Source organism: Bos javanicus, chromosome 19 (assembly GCF_032452875.1).
Source record: "Bos javanicus breed banteng chromosome 19, ARS-OSU_banteng_1.0, whole genome shotgun sequence".
Taxonomy (NCBI): Eukaryota; Metazoa; Chordata; class Mammalia; order Artiodactyla; family Bovidae; genus Bos; species Bos javanicus.
The window spans coordinates 44,521,882-44,546,272 of NC_083886.1; the positions used below are offsets into that span (position 1 = coordinate 44,521,882).

The 24,391-nt window shown below is 38.4% G+C and overlaps 1 protein-coding gene across 12 annotated transcripts in view; it reads right to left on the reverse strand.

Moving 5' to 3' along the window:
* Window positions 1-24,391, reverse strand: part of BRCA1 (BRCA1 DNA repair associated) — a 72,063-nt gene that overhangs the window by 25,026 nt on the left and 22,646 nt on the right. For 8 of the 12 annotated variants that reach the window (XM_061391942.1, XM_061391945.1, XM_061391944.1 and 5 more), the window contains 6 exons: window positions 22,572-22,617; window positions 21,505-21,581; window positions 17,150-20,560; window positions 16,691-16,779; window positions 6,048-6,219; window positions 681-807 (listed from right to left, as the gene is read on the reverse strand). In XM_061391942.1, the coding sequence (XP_061247926.1) occupies window positions 681-807; window positions 6,048-6,219; window positions 16,691-16,779; window positions 17,150-20,560; window positions 21,505-21,581; window positions 22,572-22,617 (3,922 nt within the window). The remainder of the gene's footprint in view (window positions 1-680; window positions 808-6,047; window positions 6,220-16,690; window positions 16,780-17,149; window positions 20,561-21,504; window positions 21,582-22,571; window positions 22,618-24,391) is intronic. The other 4 variants (XM_061391953.1, XM_061391952.1, XM_061391951.1 and 1 more) reach the window with 1 other exon arrangement.

Here is a 24,391-nt window from a genome sequence, read left to right on the forward strand (position 1 = left end):
TATCAGTTCTGAGACTCTTTACTGGACTATCAATTTGGAATAATAGTCCAGAACTTGTCCTTTTATTTTCACTGTTATTAAGATCAAATGAAGGTACTTTTAAAACTAGGTAGTGTTTCATAGTCTTATATCAATAGTGATGTGAATAACATCTCTTAAGAAATATTCTGAATATTTACTGGGGTAAATCAGTAGCTAAACTTTCTCTACGAAGGCAAAAACTTCAATGAGGGCAAGTATGGCCTTAGAGAAATCTACCTTCAGCCTCCAGGCTTACTGAGGTTTTAGTTCTATATATATATATTTTTTTTTTTTTAATTTTTTAAATTGGAGCATAATTGCTTTACATTGTTGCTAGTTTCTGGTGCACAACGAAGTGAATCATATATCCCTGCGCTTGAACCTCCTTCCCTCCCACCCCTCGCTAGTTCTCTATTTTATTCCAACATCGAGAAGGGGTAGATCTACTGTGCATGCCTCATGTTGTAGCTCATGCCTGGTATAGGTCCAAAAAGCCAACATGAAATTAAACAAAAGAAGTGTCCTAGGGCAATGAGAGGTTAGAAATGTCTATGTACAAAAACCTAGAGAAAGTATGGCAAAAAAAAATTAACAGTAAGAGTTTAATGTCAGTACAGGTGCTATTCAGCTTCCCAGACTTGATATTTATTACTTCTTACCTTTCCATTCCTGGTTCTTTATTTTTATTGGTAGAACTATCCAGAGATACTGGAAACTTGTCAGCAGAGAGGCTTTCAGGATTCTGGCTTCTAGAATAGTCTCTACTTTTCTCTGAAGTTAATATTGCTTTAAATGGAATGAAAAAACAAAGAAATCAACTTTACTGCTTTGTCTTGATGGTGATCATTTAGGTGAGATTATTGATTTTTTTCAAAAGCAGCAATCTGTGACAATCAAATTGGTTTTTAAACAGGTATACCAGACAGAATTCTATAAACACAAGCAATACTGCACCAAATGGAACTAAATGACTAAAAAATAATAATGACAATAAAAAAGAACACTTTAAAACTGGGTAAATAAAGATACCCAGCTGAGACAAGGTTGAAAAAATCATATATTTATATTTTTTGACCCTGAATGATAAGAAAACAAGAATAGGAAATGAATTTTTATCTCTGCTGCAAACTACACTCAAATCCTCTCATATAATAGGGAAGAGAAAGTACTAGAAAGCACAAAGCACACCCCTCTTCCATCCCTATTTGCCTCCACATCAAAGATTGTATAGGATGGGGTTTAAGCTTCTACATGTGTGTGGAAACATGAGGGAGGGGTTAGATGAGAAAGAAAAGAGGTGACATTTTGCTTCACATTTTCAATTATTAAGAAAATAATAAACTGAAAAACCAATACAAACGAAAAACTCAAGGTGCCCACTGATAAGGAACCTAGAAGTAATATATGGAACTAATGATGAACTGGTACAAGAAAGGAAAAAACACAGAAGAGACCCAAGGCAAAGTTCTGGCATGTTAGTACATCCTTTTTATTTATTAATTCCTCCAAATGTATTATTGTGCCACTTCTTTCTAGAAAGTGGCTTAAAGGCAGAAATATTTAAAAAGCAAAAACAAATACTTAAACATTACAAATGTCTTCTATCCATTACAAAGTCACTGACAACTGTAATTTACTTTGAGCTTTTATAGGAAAGCCAAACTCCATAAATCTAGACAGAAAAATGTAAACAAAGAGCTGTATTAATTAAACTATTTTTTAAGACACTGAGTAGCCTGGGGGGAAACAATCATTGATTTCCTGAGTTAATCCTCAAATACATTATTTATAGCTTCCTTTATAATCATCTTTTCTGGACCTGTGCCTTTCTAGGAACACAAGAACCCTACCCTGGGGGTAAGGTGCTGAAACGAAGGAGGGTCTAACCATAAACCAGTGGGTTTTTCTTTCAACTGGAAAGTAAAGTGTTGTTAATATAGGCATCATTTTCCACCTAAATATAGGGTGATCACTGATAGAAGGTAATGTGCAGTCTCTAAGGAAACAAATCCAACAGAATTAACCACTGGAAAAGGTTCTTTGTGTTTTTTTTTTGGTTGTTTTTAAAGTGAAAGAGTGGGAAGGGAAAGGCCTTAGACACAAACACAGATATTAAAAAGTCATTCAGGCGGATTCATTTTGACGTTTGGCAAAATTAATACAATTATATAAAGTTAAAAAAAAAAAAAGTATAGCTGGGTCCTTGGAAAGTGGAAAAAATAAATAAATAAATAAAAAGTCATTCAATCACCTGGACAGTTAACATACGAGTTCCTCTTTTCACTACAATAAAGCCCAAACTACAAAGAAAATAAGCTACCCTGAGTTAGGATGCAATAACTCAGTATTACCTAAAAAAAAACAGGGAAAAATGTTTCTGCACTTCTGTTTCCTTAATCCTTTTTTCATAAAAGCAGGGATCCAGTGCCCAAGTATTGGAATAGTACTGTAATCTCCCCAAAATCATTCCTTCATCTGTGGATCTTAACATTAGTTATATTCTTCATGGGTAGGGAGTATGGGTCAGACCAAACATTTAATAAATTTTACTGACTGCCTATTAGGTACTAATAAGCACTGATGCAAAGTATTGGGAAGAATCAAAGGAAAAGACAATGAAGAGGGAGGAAAGAGATACTGACTTGTGATAAGCCCTAAGTGTCCACGAATGAATGTACTGTAGGACAACAAAGCTCAGATGTACCTGAAAATTATCTCAGCTATAATAGACTATGATGTTACAAATGCTAATGTTTGCTTTACGAATGACAGGTAAGCCAGGAGGAAAACAAAAAGCAAAAAAAAAAAAAAAGCAAAATGCATGGTATGAAATAGCTTTACCTGCAGAGGGAAGTACACATAATTTGTAATGGTTAAGAATACACATTTGCACAAAAATATTATGTAGACTTGGGGATGACCCTCAGATAAACAGTAGGGCATATCTAGGCTGAGGACAGGACATTTGATATAAACACCTTAGAAAGGGGGCTTTCATCATCTTTAAGAATACTGAATCTTAAATAAAAACTTGTGAAACCTGATTAAGTCGAGTTTCACTCACTACTAGTAATGTACTAATGTTGACTTCTTAGTCTTGACAATTGTACCATGGTAATGCAAGATGACAACATCCGGAGAACCTGAAACTAGGTAAGGGGTAGAGTTCCTGCAGGAACTCTCCGTACTATCATTGCTCCTTTCAGGAAATCTAAAGTTATTCAAAAATAAAACATTTATTTAAAAAACAAGTTATTTTAATACAGCTGAAGGTAAACAGAACTCCTTTTCCCAGGATAAGAAGCTGCATGAGGACTTCCAATGCTTCCAATGCAGGGGATGTGGGTTTGATCGCTGGTAGGGGAAGTAAGATCCCACATGCCATGGCACGGTGGCCAAAAAAACAGTTTCCTTGAATTTCAGTTAGAATCACACCAATTTAAGAGGGAAAAAGAAACAAAACTTAAGCTATTAAGTTGATGCTCAAAATGTTTCATAACTAAATCCACAAAACTCCAAAATCCATATCCAGAAATTTTCTTTCAGTAACTCTAGAGTGGGCTTCAGAGTTTTGTTTTCTGTTTGTTTTAATATTTATTACTTGGCTGAGCTGGGTCTTAGTTGTGGCAAGCAGGATCTTTAGTTGTGTCATGTGGGATCTAGTTCCCTGACCAAGGATTGAACCCAGGTCCCCTGTGTTAGGAGTGTAGTCTTAGCCACTGGACCACCAGAGAAGTCCCTGGGCTTCAGAGTTTTAATCAAGTGAATTAAAATATTCATTGAGGGGACTTCCCTGGTGGTCCAGTGACTGAGAATCCACCTTACAATGAGTGGGGACGTAGGTTTGATCCCTGGTCTGAGAACTAAGGTCCTACACGCTGCCATGAAGTAAGCCCAAGAGCCATAACTAGAAAGCCTGTGTGCCACAACTTTGTTGCTGAAACTAAGACCCAACACAGCTAAATAAATAAATATATTAAAAAATATATATATTTATTGAGTACCTACTGTGTTCCAGGAACAGGTGTAAGGGTTCTCTGCCCACATGGATCTTATATTCTAGTGGGAGGTAATAAGGAACTCTAAACAATATGCAAGACAAATTAGATATTGTTAAAAGTTAATAAGGGCTATGAAAAAAATTAACAGTCTAACAGGGTAAAATGGGGCTGGAAAAACCAGAGACTTAAAAATCATGATTAAAAAATATTGTGTTTATGGGTGATCCTGAGAAGTAGCATTTCATCATTTTGAACAACATATTCAAATTATGCAAATAAAAGTGGTCATGGCAGACACTCCCTGCGGAGTTGGAACTTTTTTTTTAATGGGGAACTTCTCATAATCCTCTCCTTCCCTCCTCTCAATATTTACCCACTACCTTCTGAGGACATTATAATTTCATAAGAAAGCAGACCAATGAATACGTTTATTACAAAGGATAGAATAAAAGCTTTCTCTAAAGAAAAATATTTTATATAGAGATTCGGAAGAAATTTTCAGTTTGTCAGATTCATAGTAAAACAGAATATATAAAACTATAGCAAATTTGGGAAAAAAAAAATTTTGTGTACAGATCTTCAGGAAAAAATAAACACCCTCCCCACAAAGATGAGATAACAAATTTACAGACATATTCAAAACCAGACAATAACATTTTGTATCTGGTGCATTAAAACTGAAAGTCATCTGTTTTTAGACTGAAGATGGTGAAATCATCAAAGAGAATTGTGATGGGTTAGAGATTTGGGGCTTCGTTATCTGGGAGGTGAACTAAATGAAGATAAAGTTACAAAGAACGTATTTAAGGAAATACATTTTGAACCACTGCCATAGCAACAGAGTTCCTAGCTTCTCATCCATGAGCTACTGTTTCTGAACATAAAAACACTGCAAGGCACACTCTACAATCAAGGCCATTCTACTGAATAATTAAGAGTAGAGTTCCTAGAAAGACTCAAATGAAGGCCCTTTGGCCCCTGTAGCACTGATGAAAGGAGCAATGAAGAAGGGACTTTAACACTAAGTTAGCTAGACGGCTATCACTGAGATAGCTGTAAAGAGCACTGTGGGAGCACCATACCTGCCAGTTCCTAAGCACCAGCTCTCCCCTAGGACGCAGGCCTGTGTCTGGCATTTTATCTGTGTGTCTACATATTTGCTTCTATTTAGAACAATGACTGATATGTTGTCTTTCACAGGCTTTTTCCAATTAAAATTCAGATTTTCATCTCACTTTCATTTATGTGAGGTTATTCCTCAGGTCAGTGCTCACTTCTTCCAGCTCAGAACAACTCTACCTGCCCGGTTACTCCAAATGCCTCCTCTTGTCTTGGTGATAACAGTCATGAATAATTGGGCTTTCTGTGGATCAAGGTGCAGTTCCTAAAGTATGTAAATCGTGTCCAACTCTTGCAACCCCATGGATTGAAGCCCGCAAGGCTCCTCTGCCTAGGGGACTTCCCAGGCAAGCATACTGGAGTGGATTGCCATCTCCTTCTCCAGGGGATCTTCCTGACCCAGGGATCAAACCTGCATCTCTTTGTCTCCTGCACTGGCAGGTGGATTCTTTACCCTTGAGCCAACTGGAAAGCTCATGAAGTATGTATAGACATCTCTCTCTACAAACCAAAAAGTACATTAAATAGAGTTTTGTGATCTGACACCAGTGTTATAAGAAGTAAGTCTGAGTGGTTTTTAGTAAGCTTTCTAAAATTATGGGGTCACCTATTTCCAGCCTGCCCCATGACATTCAGGTCCCTGTGGGCACCCCCATGGCATTTTCTTACTGTGGGTAGTCAGAAAGCAACACTTACTAACACTCTTGGTCCCTCTGAATGGCAAATTAGTTGAAAGCAGGAACTAGAAGTAAGGCTGTAAGACTTCCTACCACGTGACTCAGCAAATACATGCTGAGCAAAGATCATAAAATACTGGTTCTGGGTTCATACCTTTCAGAAAGAGATAAAGGCTTAGAGAGGGAAGAATTTTGCTTAAGGTAACAGAGATTGGCCAGTATTACAAACCTCTTTCTGATGTGTCTTGCTCTAGATTTAGCAGGTGCTCTGGGCCACGAGAATCAGCTGTGAGGGAAGCAGAGCTGTGGGAAGGCTGGCTCCCGTGCTGCTCTAACACAGCTTCCAGCTCGGCCATTTCCTGCTGGAGCTTTAGTAGGTTATCTTGCATGGTATCCCTCTGCTGCAGACACAAGAAAATGAAACCAAAAAAGTCACATGCTTTTATAATAGAAACTTGCCAGAAAGCAAGAATATGTCAAACCAATTAATTTTAGCATGGGAACTGAAATCACCTTGTATGGAATTATGAGTTCTGGCTGAACACCTTTTAACTCGACCATATTCACACAATTAATGCCCATGAAATTATTTCAAAACAATGTTAGAGGAGGAAGAAAAATTCCTCAAACCCTCTCAAGTATCCCCTAGCAGTGGAAGTACAGAGTCTTAACCACTGGACTGCCAGGGATGTCCCAACTGTGATGTCTTTAAAAAAATTTTTAATTATTTGGCCATGCTGCAGGGCATGCAAGATCTTAGTTCCTTAACCAGGAATCGAACCCATGCCCCCTGCAGTGGAAGCTTAGAGTCTTAACCATTGAATCGTCAGGAAATTCCCAATGGTGATGGTCTTTTGAAGTTAGTTATTTTCTTTTAATGCTAGGGAGTGAAGGAATAATTAAGGTACTTTTTTGGTATTTACAGTTAGCATGATTGGAGAAGGAAATGGGAACCCATATCAGTATTCTTGCCTGGGAAATCCCATGGACAGAGGAGATTGGAGGGCTACAGTCCATGGGGTCGCAAAGGGTTGCTCTTTCATACTCAGGGTGGATTTTCGAGCTCCAAGTCACACATTGAAGAACTACCTCATTTTATACTGCTTTGTGTAAAAATAAAGATTACTGTTTAAGAGAAAAAAAATTAGCATAAGAGTTAGTCCATATAAAAATGTCTGATTTCTGGCTTGTGAGGTCTCTTCCTTTTTAGGGATTCTTTGAACATTTATCTATAACAGGGAGAGCACAGAGTTAACTCATTAACTTATCTATTTGTTCATTTAACTATTTGCTGACCACCTATTATGTGCCAGGCACTGTCATAGGCTGGGGATACAGCCCTCGTGGTGCTGCCATTCTAGACAGTGACAGGGTACCTAAAGCTCCATCGCCACGAAGAACCTGCTAGAAGAAATGGGCCCACAGAAAGAGCCCTTGGAAAGCCTGTAAGCCATTACTGTTTTCAACTCAAGATAACAGGCTCCTCTTGCTTATGGGGCTCCTGATGTTTATTTCTCCAGATGAAGAAGAAACCTGCTTAGTCTAAGGTTTTTGATTAACAAAGTATCAGGTAAGTAAGGCGCTCTTCAAAATATATATTTATTTTCTGTAAAAATTTTTTAAAATTTATTTTTAGTTGAGTGGGGTCTTCCTTGCTACGTGAGGATTTTTTCTAGTTTCAGTGTACAGGCTTCTCACTGCAGTGGCTTCTCTTGTTGCAGAGCACGTGCTCTAGGGCACATGGGCTCCCGTAGTTGCAGTGTGTGCGCTTGGTTAGTTGTGGCTCGTGAGCTCTAGAGCATGGGCTCAGCAGCTGTGTGGCATGTGGAATCTTCCAGGGCCAGGGATCAAACCCTACACTGGCAGGTGGATTCTCATCTACTGTACCACCAGGGAAGTCACAAAATACACAATTCTTCATTACTTTTAGAAGGAGCATGTACGGCTGCCAGCAAACCCTGGGGAAATACAAATTGCTTCACTCTGTTTCTTCTTCAGATCCTTGCAAATGACTTTGCTCTCTACTAAAAGCAAGTCATCTACTTTCTCCTGCTACACTGAATTCAGTTTTTAGGAGGTTTTTATGACTGGTAAATGTATTCCCTGCTCCACAAAGGCTTCTACTGCTACCCTGAGACTGCTGTGCTGCCAGAGTGTGCACAGCAGCACCATTGCCACCACGTGGTGCTTCTGAGTAGTTCCATCATTGATTGGATCCTCCTAGTCAAGGGCTCCCAGTAATCTGGGATGAAATCCCAGATATCAGATGAGGTTCAGGAGCTCTATTGGACACTACTGTCATGATCATCACCTCTAACCTCTGTGGCCATTAAATAGGTTAGAAAAATCAGAAAATATTAACAGTAATGGGAGAATAATAGGTAGATAACTTTCCTTTAGGTTTTTCCAAAGCAATTACTTCATAACTCAGACAAATTCCCCTATAGGCAATAGATACTGGCCAGATACATTTGGCAGACTAAACCCAAATTGGTTACCAAGTTTTCCTGATTTGAATTCTTATGTTTCTTCAATTAGTCCTACTTTTCTTATCTATTTCTACTCTGCTACTCTAATCTCTACTTTCACTACAGCTAAGGTTCCCTAAAAGCCATGTTTATCATATCTCTTCTTTTCCAGTTAGGAGCTTAGTAGTTCACCACTGCTCAGATAATAAGTTAACACTTTCTGAATACTATAAATTATTACTTGTTACTGCTCTCATGATAAATTCCTAAGTACAGCATTCAAAATAGGCCTTCATACTCTGATCTTCTCTCTTACTTCTCCCTAAACCACCACATATGCCCTATTTTCCAGTCACAATTTTGTGCTAACTGGGCATTTCATGCTTCTGTGACTTTGCCTTGATTTACTGCCTCCATTCTCTTCCCACCTGGAAAAAAATTCTTCTCATTTTTTAAGGTCCAGCTTGAATATCTCCTTTGGAAGTCCCCTAATAATACATCTCCTATCAGGAACATCAGCACCATTGAAAAAGCAAGAGAGCTCCAGAAAAACATCTATTTCTGCTTTGTTGAGTATGCCAAAGCCTCTGACTGTGTGGATCACAATAAACTGTGGGAAATTCTTCAAGAGATGGGAATACCAGACCACCTGACCTGCCTTTTGAGAAACCTATATGCAGGTCAGGAAGCAACAGTTAGAACTGGACATGGAACAATAGACTGGTTCCAAATAGGAAAAGGAGTACATCAAGGCTGTATATTGTCACCCTGCTTATTTAACTTATATGCAGAGTACATCATGAGAAACGCTGGGCTGGAAGAAACACAAGCTGGAATCAAGATTGCCGGGAGAAATATCAATAACCTCAGATATGCAGATGATATCACCCTTATGGCAGAAAGTGAAGAGGAACTAAAAAGCCTCTTGATGAAAGTGAAAGTGGGGAGTGAAAAAGTTGGCTTAAAGCTCAACATTCAGAAAACGAAGATCAAAAAAAAAAAAGAAAACGAAGATCATAGCATCCGGTCCCATCACTTCATGGGAAATAGATGGGGAAACAATGGAAACAGTGTCAGACTTTATTTTTTTGGGCTCCAAAATCACTGCAGATGGTGACTGCAGCCATGAAATTAAGAGACGTTTAGTCCTTGGAAGAAAAGTTATGACCAACCTAGATAGCGTATTGAAAAGCAGAGACATTACTTTGCCAACAAAGGTCCGTCTAGTCAAGGCTATGGTTTTTCCAGTGGTCATGTACGGATGTGAGAGTTGAACTGTGAAGAAAGCTGAGCGCCGAAGAATTGATGCTTTTGAACTGTGGTGTTGGAGAAGACTCTTGAGAGTCCCTTGGACTGCGAGGAGATCCAACCAGTCCATCCTGAAGGAGATCAGCCCTGGGATTTCTTTGGAGGGAATGATGCTGAAGCTGAAACTCCAGTACTTTGGCCATCTCATGCGAAGAGTTGACTCATTGGAAAAGACTCTGATGCTGAGAGAGACTGGGGGCAGGAGGAGAAGGGGATGACAGAAGATGAGATGGCTGGATGGCATCACTGACTCGATGGACGTGAGTCTCAGTGAACTCTGGGAGTTGGTGATGGACAGGGAGGCCTGGCGTGCTGCAATTCATGGGGTCGCAAAGAGTCAGACACGACTGAGAGACTGAACTGCACTGAACTGATCAGGAACATAATTCCTCAGTCTACTTCATTTATATTGCTAATGTATTAGTACCAAAGTGTAATACCTGACTCTCCGAGATGGGAAGAATCCTTCCTTAAGCATTCTTGTATACAAAACACCCAGAAGACAGTAAGCATTTAGTAAGTATTTAATGCAGACATGAATTAATGAATTTAATCAGTCTTTGATAAAGAACAGACACTAATGATACTGAATTAGCATTTATCCCCTAAATGTCTCCCCAGTTCTGTATAAACAGACTTTGGGAAAAGATCCCACTTCAACCATTTTGCTTGTTGGCAGTACTCTAGATTTAAGTTAGCCCTGAAATCTGTCTTTGGCTCTATTTTGGGTAAATGCTTGATAAAAACACTTTACAAAATGAATCTTGAACAAATAGATACATCTCTAGGAGTAAGATCAGAAATATAGAAAATAAGGAGATAGTTTAGTTTATTGAATGTCATATATTCTACAATATGGCTGAAGCAGATGGAATCAGAAACCAGACACAACTCTAAAACATAAAGTATAAAAAGGTGAAAGCCATGTTGACAGAGCCTCAAACCCACACCCAGAAAAGATCATAGGAACTGCAAACAGAGAAAAGTCTTCCTAGGGAATTCCTTGGTGGTCCAGTGTTTAAGACTATACTTGCATTGTAGCGGGCACAGGTTTGACCCCCGGTTGAGGAACTGAGATCCTGCAAGCCACACAGCATGGCCAAAAAAGATAAAAAAGAAAAGGCCTCCTAAATCCTTTCATGAATTTAGTCACCATGGCAATTCTGCAGAAGTGGAGAATATTGGCGACAGTTCAGGCAGAGAACAGGCAGTGGTCTGACTCCAGAAGGCTTCAGTCCTAGAAGGATTTGCTCCATGTAGAAAACAGGCCAAGATGAGACAAGCCCTCTACCTACAGTCCTCAGAGTGATGCCAAGACTTAGAAGTTTAAAACTGGATACTACCCAGTGCTGGCCAAGGTATAGGAAAATGGGAGCTACCAAGTAGCTCCAAGGGCTGGAAAAGCACAACTTGGTTCAGTCTTCCTAAAGAACAATCAATAACATGTGTCAAACACCAAAATTCCATACTAAGGAAGTCCTTGGGGATATGGGCAAATTATTTAATTATCAAGATAAGACCACAGTGCTGTACATGATAGCAAACTGTGTATCTTGCCCTGAAACCCTCATATTCAACCCTCAATTCAAATTTTCACTGAAGAAAATTTAGTGACATAGTAAAAACAATATAAGGCCTTGGTAAATTCAAAAAAATTGAAATAATTTCAAGCATCTTTTCTCTGATCACAATGTGGTAAGACTAGATGTCAACTACAGGAAAAAAAAACACTAAAAATACAAATATGGAGGCTAAACAACATGCTTCTGAATAACCAACAAATCACAGAAGAAATAAGAAAGGACATAAAAATATGCATAAAAACAAATGAAAATGAAAACACGACAACCCAAAACCTATGGGATTCAGTAAAAGCAGTGCTAAGGGAAAGGTTCATAGCAATCAAGCTTACCTCAAGAAACAAGAGAAAAAAATCAAATAAATAACCTAACTTTACACCTACAGCAACTAGACAAAGAAGAAATTAAGAACCCCAGGGTTAGTAGAAGGAAAGAAATCATAAAAATCAGAGCAAAAATAAATGAAAAAGAAACAAAGAAGTCTATAGCAAAAATTAACAAAACCAAAAGCTGGTTCTTTGAGAAGATAAATAAAATAGGCAAACCATTAGCCAGACTTGTCAAGAAAAAAAGGGAGAAAAATCAAATCAATAAAATTAGAAATGAAAAGGGAGAACTCACAACAGACAACACAGAAATACAAAGGATCATAAGAGAAAACTATCAGCAACTATATGCCAATAAAATGGAAAACTTGGAAGAAATGGACAAGTTCTTAGAAAAGTATAACCTTCCAAAACTGAACCAGGAAGAAATAGAAAATCTTAACAGACCCATCACAAGCACACAAATTCAAACTATAATCAAAAATCTTCCAACAAACAAAAGTCCAGGACCAGATGACGTCACAGGTGAATTCTACCAAAAATTTAGAGAAGAGTTAACACCTATCCTACTCAAATTCTTCCAGAAAATTGCAGAGGAAGGTAAACTCCCAAACTCATTCTATGAGGCCACCATCACACTAATACCAAAACCATATAAAGATGCCACAAAAAAAAGAACACTACAGGCCAATATCACTGATGAAAATAGATGCAAAAATCCTCAACAAAATTCTAGCAAATAGATTCCAACAACATATTAAAAAGATCATACATCATGACCAAGTGGGCTTTATCCCAGGGATGCATGAATTCTTCAATATTCAAAATCAATCAATGTGATACACCACATTAACAAACTGAAAGACAAAAACCATACAATTATCTCAGTAGATGCAGAAAAAGCCTTTGACAAAATTCAATACCCATTTATGATAAAAACTCTCCAGAAAGCAGGCACAGAAGGAACATACCTCAACATAATAAAAGCCATATATGACAAACCCACAGCAAACATTAGCCTCAATGGCGAAAAATGGAAAGCATTTCCCCTAAAGTCAGGAACAAGACAAGGGTGCCCACTCTCACCACTACTATTCAACATAGTTTTGGAAGTCTTAGCCACAGCAATCAGAGAAGAAAAAGAAATAAGAGGAATCCAGATTAGAAAAGAAGAAGCAAAACTCTCACTGTTTGGAGATGACGTGCTTCTCTACATAGAAAACCCTAAGGACACCACCAGAAAATTACTAGAGCTAATCAATGAATATAGTAAAGTTGCAGAATATAAAATACACAGAAATCCCTTGCATTCCTATACACTAACAATGAAAAAACAGAAAGATAAAGAAACAATCCCATTCTCCACTGCAACAAAAAGAATAAAATACTTAGGAATAAATCTACCTAAAGAAACAAAATATCTATATATAGAAAACTATAAAACACTGATGAAAGAAATCAAAGATGACACAAACAAATGGAGAAATAGACCATGTTCATGGATTGGAAGAATCAATATAGTGAAAATGAGTATACTACTCAAAGCAATCTATAGATTCAATGCAATCCCTATCAAGCTACCAACAGTATTTTTCACAGAACTAGAACAAAGATTTCAAAATTTGTATGGAATAGCCGAAGCAATCTTGAGAAAGAATGGAACTGGAAGAATCAACCTGCCTGACTTCAGACTACAAAGCTACAGTCATCAAGACAGTATGGTACTGGCACAAAAACAGAAATATAGATCAGTGGAACAAAATAGAAAGCGCAGAGATAAATCCACGCACCTATGGACACCTTATCTTTGACAAAGGAGGCAAAAATATACAATGGAGAAAAAGCAATCTCTTTAACAAGTGGTACTGGGAAAACTGGTCAACCACCTGTAAAAGAATGAAACTAGAACACTTTTTTAACACCATACACAAAAATAAATTCAAAATGGATTAAAGATTTAAATGTAAGACCAGAAACTATAAAACTCCTAGAGGAAAACATAGGCAAAACACTGACATAAACCATAGCAAGATCCTCTATGACCCAAACCCCAGAGTAGTGAAAATAAAAACAAAAATAAACAAATGGGACCTAATTAAACTTAAAAGCTTTTGCACAATGAAGGAAATTATAAGCAAGGTGAAAAGACAGCCTTCAGAATGAGAGAAAGTAATAGCAAATGAAGCAACTGACAAAGAATTAATCTCAAAAATATACAAACAGCTCATGCAGCTCAATACCAGAAAAATTGTCAACCTAATCAAAAAATGGGCCAAAGAACTAAACAGACATTTTTCCCAAGAAGACATATAATTGGCTAAAAAACACATGAAAAGATGCTCAACATCACTCATTATCAGAGAAATGCAAATAATCAAAACCACAATGTGGTACCATCTCACACCGGTCAGAATGGCTGCTATCTTAAAGTCTACAAACAATAAATGCTGCAGAGGGTGTGGAGAAAAGGGAACCCTCTTACACTGTTGGTGGGAATGCAAACTAGTACAGCCACTCTGGAGAACAGTGTGGAGATTCCTTAAAAAACTGGAAATAGAACTGCCATATGACTCAGCAATCCCACTGCTGGGCATACACACTGAGGAAACCAGAATTGAAAGAGACACATGTACCCCAATGTTCATTGCAGCACTTACGATACTTGTTTACAATAGCTAGGACATGGAAGCAACCTAGATGTCTACTGGCAGACGAACAGATAAACAAGTTGTGGTACATATACACAATGGAATATTACTTAGCTATTAAAAAGAACACATTTGAATCAGTTCTAATGAGGTGGATGAAACTGGAGCCTATTATATAGAGTGAAATAAGTCAGAAAGAAAAGCACCAATACATTTTATTAACGCATATATAGAATTTAGAAAGATGGTAATGACGACCCTATATGCGAGACAGCAAAAGAGACACAGATATAAAGAACAGACTTTTGGACTCTGCGGGAGAAGCTGAGGGTGCGATGTTTTGAGAGAATAGCATTGAAACATATATATTACCATTTGTGAAATAGATGACCTGTCCAAGTTTGATGCACGAAACAGGGCACTCAAAGTCGGTACAATGGGACAACCCAGAGGGATGGGTTGGGGAGGGAGGTGGGAAGGGGGTTCGGGATAGGGGATGCATGTACACCCGTGGCTGATTCATGTCAATATATGGCAAAACCCATCACAATATTGTAAAGTAATTAGCCTCCAATTAAAATAAATTAATAAAATATAAGTATGTAGAGTATTAACTGAATGATTTTTTTTAATTTTTAAATTTAAATATATTATATAACTGAATGATTTTTAACGATAAGGTATGTACACAACACATACCCTTGTGTACAATAGGAAGAGTAGAAGAATATATGCCAATAAGTTAATAGTAGTGATTTTTAACTCACAGAATTTAATTTTAAAAATAACTAATACAAGGACATGATATAAAATTCAAGACAAAAAAGGATATTCAGAGAAAAATAAGGCTTTCTCCTTCTGTTAATCATCTATTTCCCCACCTGAAGGCAACTTCTATTATCTATCTTTTGTGTATGCTCCCAGAGATAAATGTTAAAATTTACCGAACCATTCTCTTCGGGTGAGTTTTAAAACTGTGATAAAATATACCATCCTTAAGTATACAGTTTAGTGGCATCAAGTATTTTCATATTGTTGTCCAACCATCATCAGTATCTATCTCCATATCTTTTTCACCATCCTAAATTGAAACCCTGGGCCCATTAAAGGATAACTTCCACTCCTCCCACCCCCAAGTCCCTGGTAATTACTAGTCTACTTTCTGTCTCTATGGATTTAACTATTCTAGGTCCCTCATAAAAGTAGTCATACAGTTTGTCCTTTGGTACCCGGCTTATTTTACTTAATGATGTTTTCAAGGTTCATCTGTGAATGATTTTTATTTGTATTTTCTAGGTTTTCTATGATGCACATATATAACTTTATATGGCTTTTCTCAGTTTTATCTAATCTGGCATTTTAGGAAGTTCAGAAAAAAAAAAAAAAAGTCATTCACTTGCTAGTAGCTGAAGGTGTATTTAAGATTTGGTAAGAAAAAGAAGTCAGGGCAGGATGATTCCAGGTAGTCCAGATATCTGCACCTTAAGTCCCAATATGCATTGGGACTTCCCTGGCAGGCCAGTGGTTAAGAATCTGCCTTCCAGTGCAGGGGATGTACATTTGATCCCTGGTTGGGAACTAAGATCCCACATGTTGCAGGGCAACTAAGCATACATGCTGCAACAAAAACCCAGTGCAGCCAAAATAAAAAAAAATAAAATAGAAAAAAAAAAAAAAAGTGTATATCATAGTTCAGAAATAAGTAACACAGTCAGGTACAGAACTCTTTTCAGTATCACACCAGCAACCACTGTGATTGTACTCTAAAAAAATAAGCTGAGATGAGCCTGAATTTTTGAATATAAGAACTTGAAAAGTCTGGTGCCACTTCTACAATATAAAAATTAGGAGACAAAGCCAGGTTCTGGGAGGACTATGATGTTAATTTTCAGTAGAGAAGGTTTTTTTCTAGGAGACTATTCTGCCAGCAGCACTGAAATAGTTATGTTACTAAATGTTGTAGATATGACAAAGCTGTTATGTCCCTCACATGTAACCAAAATATTGTATGTTGACCACTAGGTACAGGAAGTAAAATTGTGTATGTTTTTTTTAAAAAAGATGACTTATCAGCACTGAAGAACAAATAACTAGCTGATTAACAAAGAAACAACAGAAAGAAATATTCATCAAACAGTGAAAGGTTAGATAGTCTCTACTAAGAAGAGAACTTTGTAGGTAACAATTTGGTACTGAGAAGAAACACACCCCTCTGTCTGATACAGTAGTGCTTTCACAATACGTTTTTGCTATAGGGCAAATGGGTTTTGAAGGTTTCACTTTCTCATTAAGTTCAGTATTTAATGTTCTGCAATGAATAAACTGGTAAGTGTGTGTGTGTGTGAGAGAGAGAGAGAGAGAGACAGACAGAAGGTACCATGTGTCCCATCTGGGTATTTACAATTCAATTTGAGGAGACTAGATCCCATATACATCTGTTATACCATTAATTCTAAGGGATGATGTAAGCAAATGTAAAAAGGCAGGAGGCACAGCAGTGAATGCAAAGAACACTGCATACACATTCCCTTGTGCTTTTTACCTGAGTGGTTAAGATATCGCTCTGAGAGGACAGCCCCACACCGTCTTCAGAGAGGCTTGTTTCACTCACATGGTCAGATACTGCTTCACCTTAAATTATAATAAAAATAGATTCAGATGTAAAAAAAGATGGCAAGACAAACTTCACTTTCATGTCACACAAAATGATTATACTCTTTGGGGACACCCAGATGATTTCCTCTAAGAAATCATAATGAAAACCAGATGTAAGTTTGCCAGTAATTAGGGCATTAAATCTCATTCGAATAGAAAAGATGTTCTAGCTGGGTAATGGACTTTTTAAAGGAAAAGCACCCTGGGAGGAACATGTTTAAAGTTTAAGAAACAGTTACTTTCACTGTGCTTGGAAACTCCTAAAATGTGTTCCCCCAAAGGCATAGACATTTAGCTCATCTCTACAAAACAGATGGGGGCAAACACAAAAACTTGGTTCCAATACCTAAGTCTGAATCCACACTCTGCTCTTCTTGGCAACTATCTTCTTCCAAGCCAGTTTCCCTTTCTTCATCATCTGAAACCAATTCCTTGTCACTCAGAACTTCCTTGCTTTCAGACTGATACACTTGTTTGGAAGGACGCTCAAACATCAAGAAAGGATCCTGGGTGTTTGTATTAGTGGTCAAGTCTTCCATTGCACTGCACTGTGAGGAAAATAAGCTACCAGAACATCTCGCTTCCTCATTAAGGTGATGTTCCTGGGACACCTTGGCTGATGTTACCTGGCCACTGCAGTCATTTAAGCCACTCTTCAATGATTCTAGGTTCTCCTCTGTTTCCTTAGACAGACCCTCAGTGGCAACAGTGTTACATCCGGTAGATGGAGACAGTGTACTGGTTACTTTACCAAACAATAATTGTTGGAAGCAGGGAAGCTCTTCATCCTCACTAGACACAGTCTCTTCTGACTCTAGTTTGCCAGCCCCTCTTTGGTGACCCTGAGCCAAATGTGTATGGGTGAAAGGGCCAGGGCTCCCTCTGAATTCTTTTTGGACACTTTCACTAAAAACAGCAGATCTTTCCTTAATGTCACTTTCAGCCAAGTGGCTATTTTCTTTTATTTCATCATCATTTAACAAGTTGTCAGGTGTCTCAGAACAAACCTGAGAAGCATGACGGCTTCCCGTAGGTTGTTCGAGGTTATCTGAAATTAGATATGGGGAGAAATCTGCCTTAACAGCCTGAGGCATGTCCTCATTTTCTCCTTGCCTTTTTATTTCAGGATGGTGACAGTTACTTACAGGAAGACTTTGCTTATAGACTTCAGGTTGCGTAAGACCTAATCCGAGTAAAGCTCTTAATTTAGGTTCTCTGTTTCTACCTGGTTCTGCTTGAATGTTTTCACCACTGGAACCTACTTCATTAACACTAGAGCCTACTTCATTAGTACTGGAACCTACTTCATTTACACTGCTTGAGCTGACTTCTTTAAAAGTGCTTTCTTGAATGTTATTTTGGCTGATTGTGCTCACTGCACTTTGAATGATGCTCTCACTTCCCAATGTTTTTTCAGGTGACGTTACAGGTTCCTCAAACTTCTCTGATGGGCTTTTCTTACATATGGTTTTAACAGATGACTTGATGGGAGAAAGTGATGGTATAAGATTTGGTTTTTCTGAAACCCCTTGTTTATTTGCAAAAACAAGTTCAGTTTTGTGGCCTCTCAACTGTGATGACTGACAAACCCTAGTTACTTCTTTTGCGCTACATTTGGCATCGTCACCTGGCGTCCTATCTTGCTGATCAGCCACAGGAAAGTGCACTGTTGTACAAATGGCCTGCACGTGCTGGCTTTTAGACTCACTCTTTCCCTGACTGTCTTCTTTTTGTCTGCATTTGAGGGGGTCTCTTGGACTTTGATCCCTTAAGGACCCCGAGTGGGCAAAGACTGTGGCACATTCCTTTTGTGGATTTCCTGGATTGGAAAACAGAGCAAATGTCTGACGCTTTGAAGCCTTGAATGTATTCTGCAAATACTGTGTATCAAGTTCACTGTCTTCCATTTCTCTGCTTGTCTCCTGAATGACGTAGTTAATGTCATGTCCCAGTAGATCCTGAAAGCCCTCTGTGTTGTTTTTGGTATCTTTAAAATCCCTATGGATAAGTTCCTTGGGGTTTTTGGTTGCTGTACACAGACTCACACATGGATTTGGTGCAGTCTTTGCCTTTTCTGGAGTTTTAGCTTCTAGTAATGAGATACTATCCTGAGTGCTATAATCAGTATCAGGAACCAAGGAAATATTGGTACTCTCTACAGATCTTTCAATTTGCAAAGCTTTTCCTTCTCTTAATATCAGATCTTTGGGGTCTTTGGTACTATTCGACACTTGAATTGTTTCTAGGTTCTCCTCTCTTTGAAGGCTAGGATGAACAAACTCTTCAGGTTTACTAGAACAGTTAGTAAAATAACCAGGTGTGTTTGTTAACTTTAGTTCTGGAAAAGCATCACTAGCAAGTCTTTTATTTATTTGTTCATATGTTTTGTTATTCTTCTTGGCTCCAGCAGTAAGTTCTTTATCTCCAATGAGTTGAAGCTTTTGGCTCTGCCTGACTGGCATTTGGCTAGAATGTTTTTTCTTCATCTCTTCATTGCTAGAACTGCTATCAATTGGTAGCTCAGTATGATTAGGTAGACTTGGGTTTCTACTGACTACTAGTTCAAGTTCAGGAATTTTCCTGGTAGAGGACTTTCTCTTCAGCCTATTCTTAGGTGCTTTTGAACTGTGGATATTCAATTCTAGTTCCATATTGCTTATACTGATGCTTATAGGTTCAGCCTCAGTTCTGAAAACAGATTCTTTTTCCAATGATTCTGCTGGGTTAGCGTTTTGCTCTTTCTGAACATAATCACGTTTTGTTTTATTCTCATGACCATCACTAGTAATATTCATCCCATGACGTTTCTGCTCTGTTTGGTCAGTTCCCTCCGTCATCTTTTCAGGAGTCTTTGGAACAATCGTCAAATCGACTTTCTTGATAAAATCCTCAGGCTGAAGGCCTGATGTGCCTCTCCTTTTACATTTTAGTTTATTTGTGAGGGGCTGCTCTTGTGTTATCTGAGGTTCTACAGTAAATGCGCCTAGAATTAGATCTTCAGCTATGTGGCTGAAGTTAGGGAGACTTGACTTCCTCCGATAGGTTTTCCCAAATATTTTATCTTCAATATTACTCTCTACGGGTTTGGAGTGGACTCTTTCGTGTATTAAAGTACCATGAGGATCACTGGCCATTAAGTTGATTTTCTCTGAAGAACCTGAATATCCATCAACTTTATTTGGAATTTCCACTGCACCAGCTACTTCATTATTTGATTCAGACCCCCCATCGCACGAGTCGTCAGAAGTTAATATTTCATCACTTCTGGAAAACCAGTCATTAACTTTCTGTATGCTATTATTCAGGGTTACCCAAGGAACATCTTGGGAATCTCCAGGACTGTCAGGGCATGCAGGTTTCTGCTTACGCAGTTCTTTTCTTCTGTACAGGGGATCAGTGTTCAGAACTATCTTTTTCTCAGTGCTGGGAATCTGCCTATCCTTACATGTGCCCTTACTTTCAGCCCATCTGCTCTGCTGGCTCTTTACTAAGACAGGCTGTTTGCTTTTATTACAGAATTCAGCCTTTTCTACATTCAGTCTGTTTTCAGTGAGCAATAAACTGCTGTTCTCATGCTGTAATGAGCTGGCATGAGTATCTGTGCCACATGGCTCCACGTGAAAGTCTGAAACAGAAATACCCTGATACTTTTCTGGATGCGTCTCAGTTGCATGCTTCTGGGTGGTGATCAGATCTTTAATACTGAGTTGATGATGTTCAGTATTTGTTATGTCCTTCTCAGAAAACTCACAAGCAGCTGGAAAGAACAACAACAACAACAACAACAAGGTGCTTAAAAACAGAATTATTATGAAAACAATATGTACTTAATACAACTTAGTAACTTGGTTGGAGGGTACTGAAGAACTGGCTATTCTTAGAGAAATTAACCTCAGACTACCAAGTATACTGAAGATGTAGCTCATACTTTTTTGCTTAATTCCTATTTGTCTAGATTCTCATTATTTCTGCTCAAGATAATTAAAATTTTAATTTCAGAATTCTCCCTACTCATAAATCACACCTTCTAGTTCCCTAACCTTTAACAGTGAATTAAAAGCAGTTTGAGACTCACAGACACAGAGAACAGACAAGTGGTTGCTAAGGGGGAAGGGAGTTGGAAGAGGGATGGAGGGGGAATTTGGAGTTAGTAGATACAAACTAGTATATATAGAATAGATAAATAACAAGGTGTTACTGTATAGCACAGGGAACTATATTCAATATCCTGTGATAAAACCGTAACATAGAAAAGAACATGGAAAAAAAAAGAATGTGTATTTTATATATATGTAACTGAATCACTTTGCTGTGCAGCAGAAATCAATACAATGTTGTAAATCAACTATACTTCAATTTAAAAAAGCAGTTTGGGCATCAGATATATAACATTCTATCTTCAGACTAATACTCCCTGTATCTGAGTACTAGTAAGCAAAATATGAAATACAAACACAGCAATTAAAAGTAAAAAGGCAACAACCAATCACATAGGGTACTATTATAACCAAACTGGTCTAGTGCCATTGAAATAGATCAGGCTGTACTATGACATCTGAGAAAGCACCATATCCTAACTCTGCCAAAAGATATTGTAAATTATAAAAATGTTCCGAATGGTTCTTCAAAATACTCTAATTACCGTACTGTATCTACTTATTCTCTCTTTAGTGTCTGTTAAGTTAGAAGACTTGCCATTACCCTTTTCTGCAGGATTCAAATTGGTCTTGGCCTTGGCTCCTTGAGGGGTGATTTCTAACAATTCATGGTCTCCCACACTATAAGGAAAAGACACAAGCCTTAGTGAAAAAGTTGTTTATATGTGCACAGGGTTGTCAAATAATCAAATATTTTAGCTTTGCTAGGTAGGGCTGTGATAAACTGATCGATTTGATTCACTTTCTGAAATCAGCACTCTCCTTTGGTAACTTCTAGACAAAATGAAATGGTCATAGACAGAACACAAAAATCAGAGCAGGAGTATAGAACATTGCTTTATGGACACACAAATATGAGCCAAAATTTAAATGACAGTTGAATAATAGCTAAAAGATAGTAAAGAAAAAACCAACAAAACCTAAAGTATGTATTAATGAAAACACAAGCACAGTTACCTAAACAAAGGGAGCACTGGGATGGAACAGACATTCCAGTAGAATGCAAAGAACATATCACTTTGGAACACTGCCTTCTGGGCTTTTTCTCAAGCTAAAAACCATTTTCTCCCAATCGGGAGACCAGGAAAATGTCACTTGCAAACAAAATCTCATTGACAGTGACATTATCATAGTTCAGACAAGCTATCACAGATCTTAGGGTCATGCAATAATTCCTAAGGAAAGCAATTTAACAAGTAATCCATTTTGGGGCTGCTTGCAAATTATGCTTTAATTGATGTAGACAAAGTCTGAGTTACAGACAGAATTAAGGAACAGTAGAAGGAAAAATTGAAAACTGAGTAATGTTTTCAGCAGCCACAATCACCACTGAGTCAACACTGTTGTACACAAGGAACTAAGCCAGAGCACAGCCATCTGCTGGAAGCAAGTCTGTGCAGAGTTCTACTGTTACTTTAACTCTTACAAATGCTTTACTAAGAAACCAAACAAACAAAAAGGATATTTTCTCAGCTATAAAATAAGAAGGTTAAAGTAGATTATCTTTAAGGTCTATTCCAATGCCATGATTCTGACCTAAAGAAATATCAATCCTTAATATTAACTAAATACAAAAATGCCAGTTTCATAGAAAAAAGCACTCTGACTCACCTGAAATAACTGGCCTTATTAACTGTGTCTTCAGAAGAATCAGATCCTAAAAAAATTCCCCAAAGACCCCCAAATAAGAAATCAATAAAAGGATTTTTATTGAAAGGGTTAAACTCAAAAAACTGTACTTGTTGCAAAACATATTTTCAAGGAATATTTACTGAGCACCCAGTACATGGCAGGGCTTCCCAGGTGGCGCTAGTGGTAAAGAACACACCCACCAATGAAGGAGATGATGTGGGTTTGATCCCTGGGTCAAGATCTCCTGGAAGAGGGCATGGCAACCCATTCCAGTATTCTTGCCTGGAGAATCCCATGGACAGAGGAGCCTGGCGGGTTACAGCCCATGGGGTCGCAACAGTCAGACACGACTAAAGTGACTTAGCACACATACACTACATTGCAGGAACAATGATACGTATGTCAGGCAACAGAGAACTGCGGTTACAAGTACAGGTTCTGAAGCCAGAATTCCCATGTGTGAATTGTGGCTCTGTCACTAACTACCTAGCTTTACGACCCCGGCAGAATTTCTTAACCTCTCTGTGCCTTAAATTCCCTCATCTATAAAACAGTGTAATAGTTGGAACCACCTCAGGTTTGTCATGCATCTTATGAGAGTAACACAAGTAAAACCCCAGTGCCTGGACTACAGTAACTGTTCCTAAATATTGTCTATTATAATTATTTTTATGAGGCAACATCTGTAGTCTAGGAACTTATGATCTTAAAAGAGGAAAAGACATATACGAAATTTCTGAAGAATCTGCTTAGTGCTATGGCAAACATATGGTGGTGCCTGGGAGCCCAAAGGAGAGCCATTCTTACCAATTATAAATATATTCTATAGGATAAAGCATAGAGAGACCTGTTTGAACTGAGCTCAGCTGTTCTTAAGTCTTTCTGCTGCTGCTGCTGCTGCTAAGTCGCTTCAGTTGTGTCTGACTCTGTGCGACCCCATAGACGGCAGCCCACCAGGCTCGCCAGTCCCTAGGATTCTCCAGGCAAGAACACTGGAGTGGGTTGCCATTTCCTTCTCCAATGCATGAAAAAGAAAAGCGAAAGTGAAGTCACTCAGTTGTATCTGACTCTTAGCAACCCCATGGACTGCAGCCTACCAGGCTCCTCCGTCCATGGGATTTGCCAGGCAAGTGTACTGGACTGGGGTGCCATTCCCTTCTCTGCTAGTCTAGTATAATTAATTTTCGGTTCAATTCAGTCACTCAGTCGTGTCCAACTCTGCCACCCCATGGACTGCAGCACGCCAGGCTTCCCTGTTCATCACCAACTCCTGGAGCTTACTCAAACTCATGTCCTTTGAGTTGAGGATGCCATCCAATCATCTCATCCTCTGTCAGCCCCTTCTCCTCTTTCCTCAATCTTTCCCAGCATCAGGGTCTTTTCCAATGAGTCAGTTCTTCGCATCAGGTGGCAAAAGTATTGGAGCTTCAGCTTCAGCATCAGTCCATCCAATGAATATTCAGGACTGATTTCCTTTAGGACTGACTGGTTGGATCTCCTTGCAGTCCAAGGGACTCTCACGAGTCTTCTCCAACACCACAGTTCAAAATCATCAATTCTTCTGCACTCAGCTTTCTTTATGGTCCAACTCACATCCATACATGACTACTGGAAAAACCATAGCTTTGACTAGACGGACCTTTGTGGACAAAGTAATGTCTCTGCATTTTAATATGCCATCTAGGTTGTTAATAGCTTTTCTTCCAAGGAGCAAGTGTCTTTTAATTTCATGGCTGCAGTCACCATCTGCAGTGATTTTGGAGCCCAAGAAAATAAAGTCTCTCACTGTTTCCATCGTC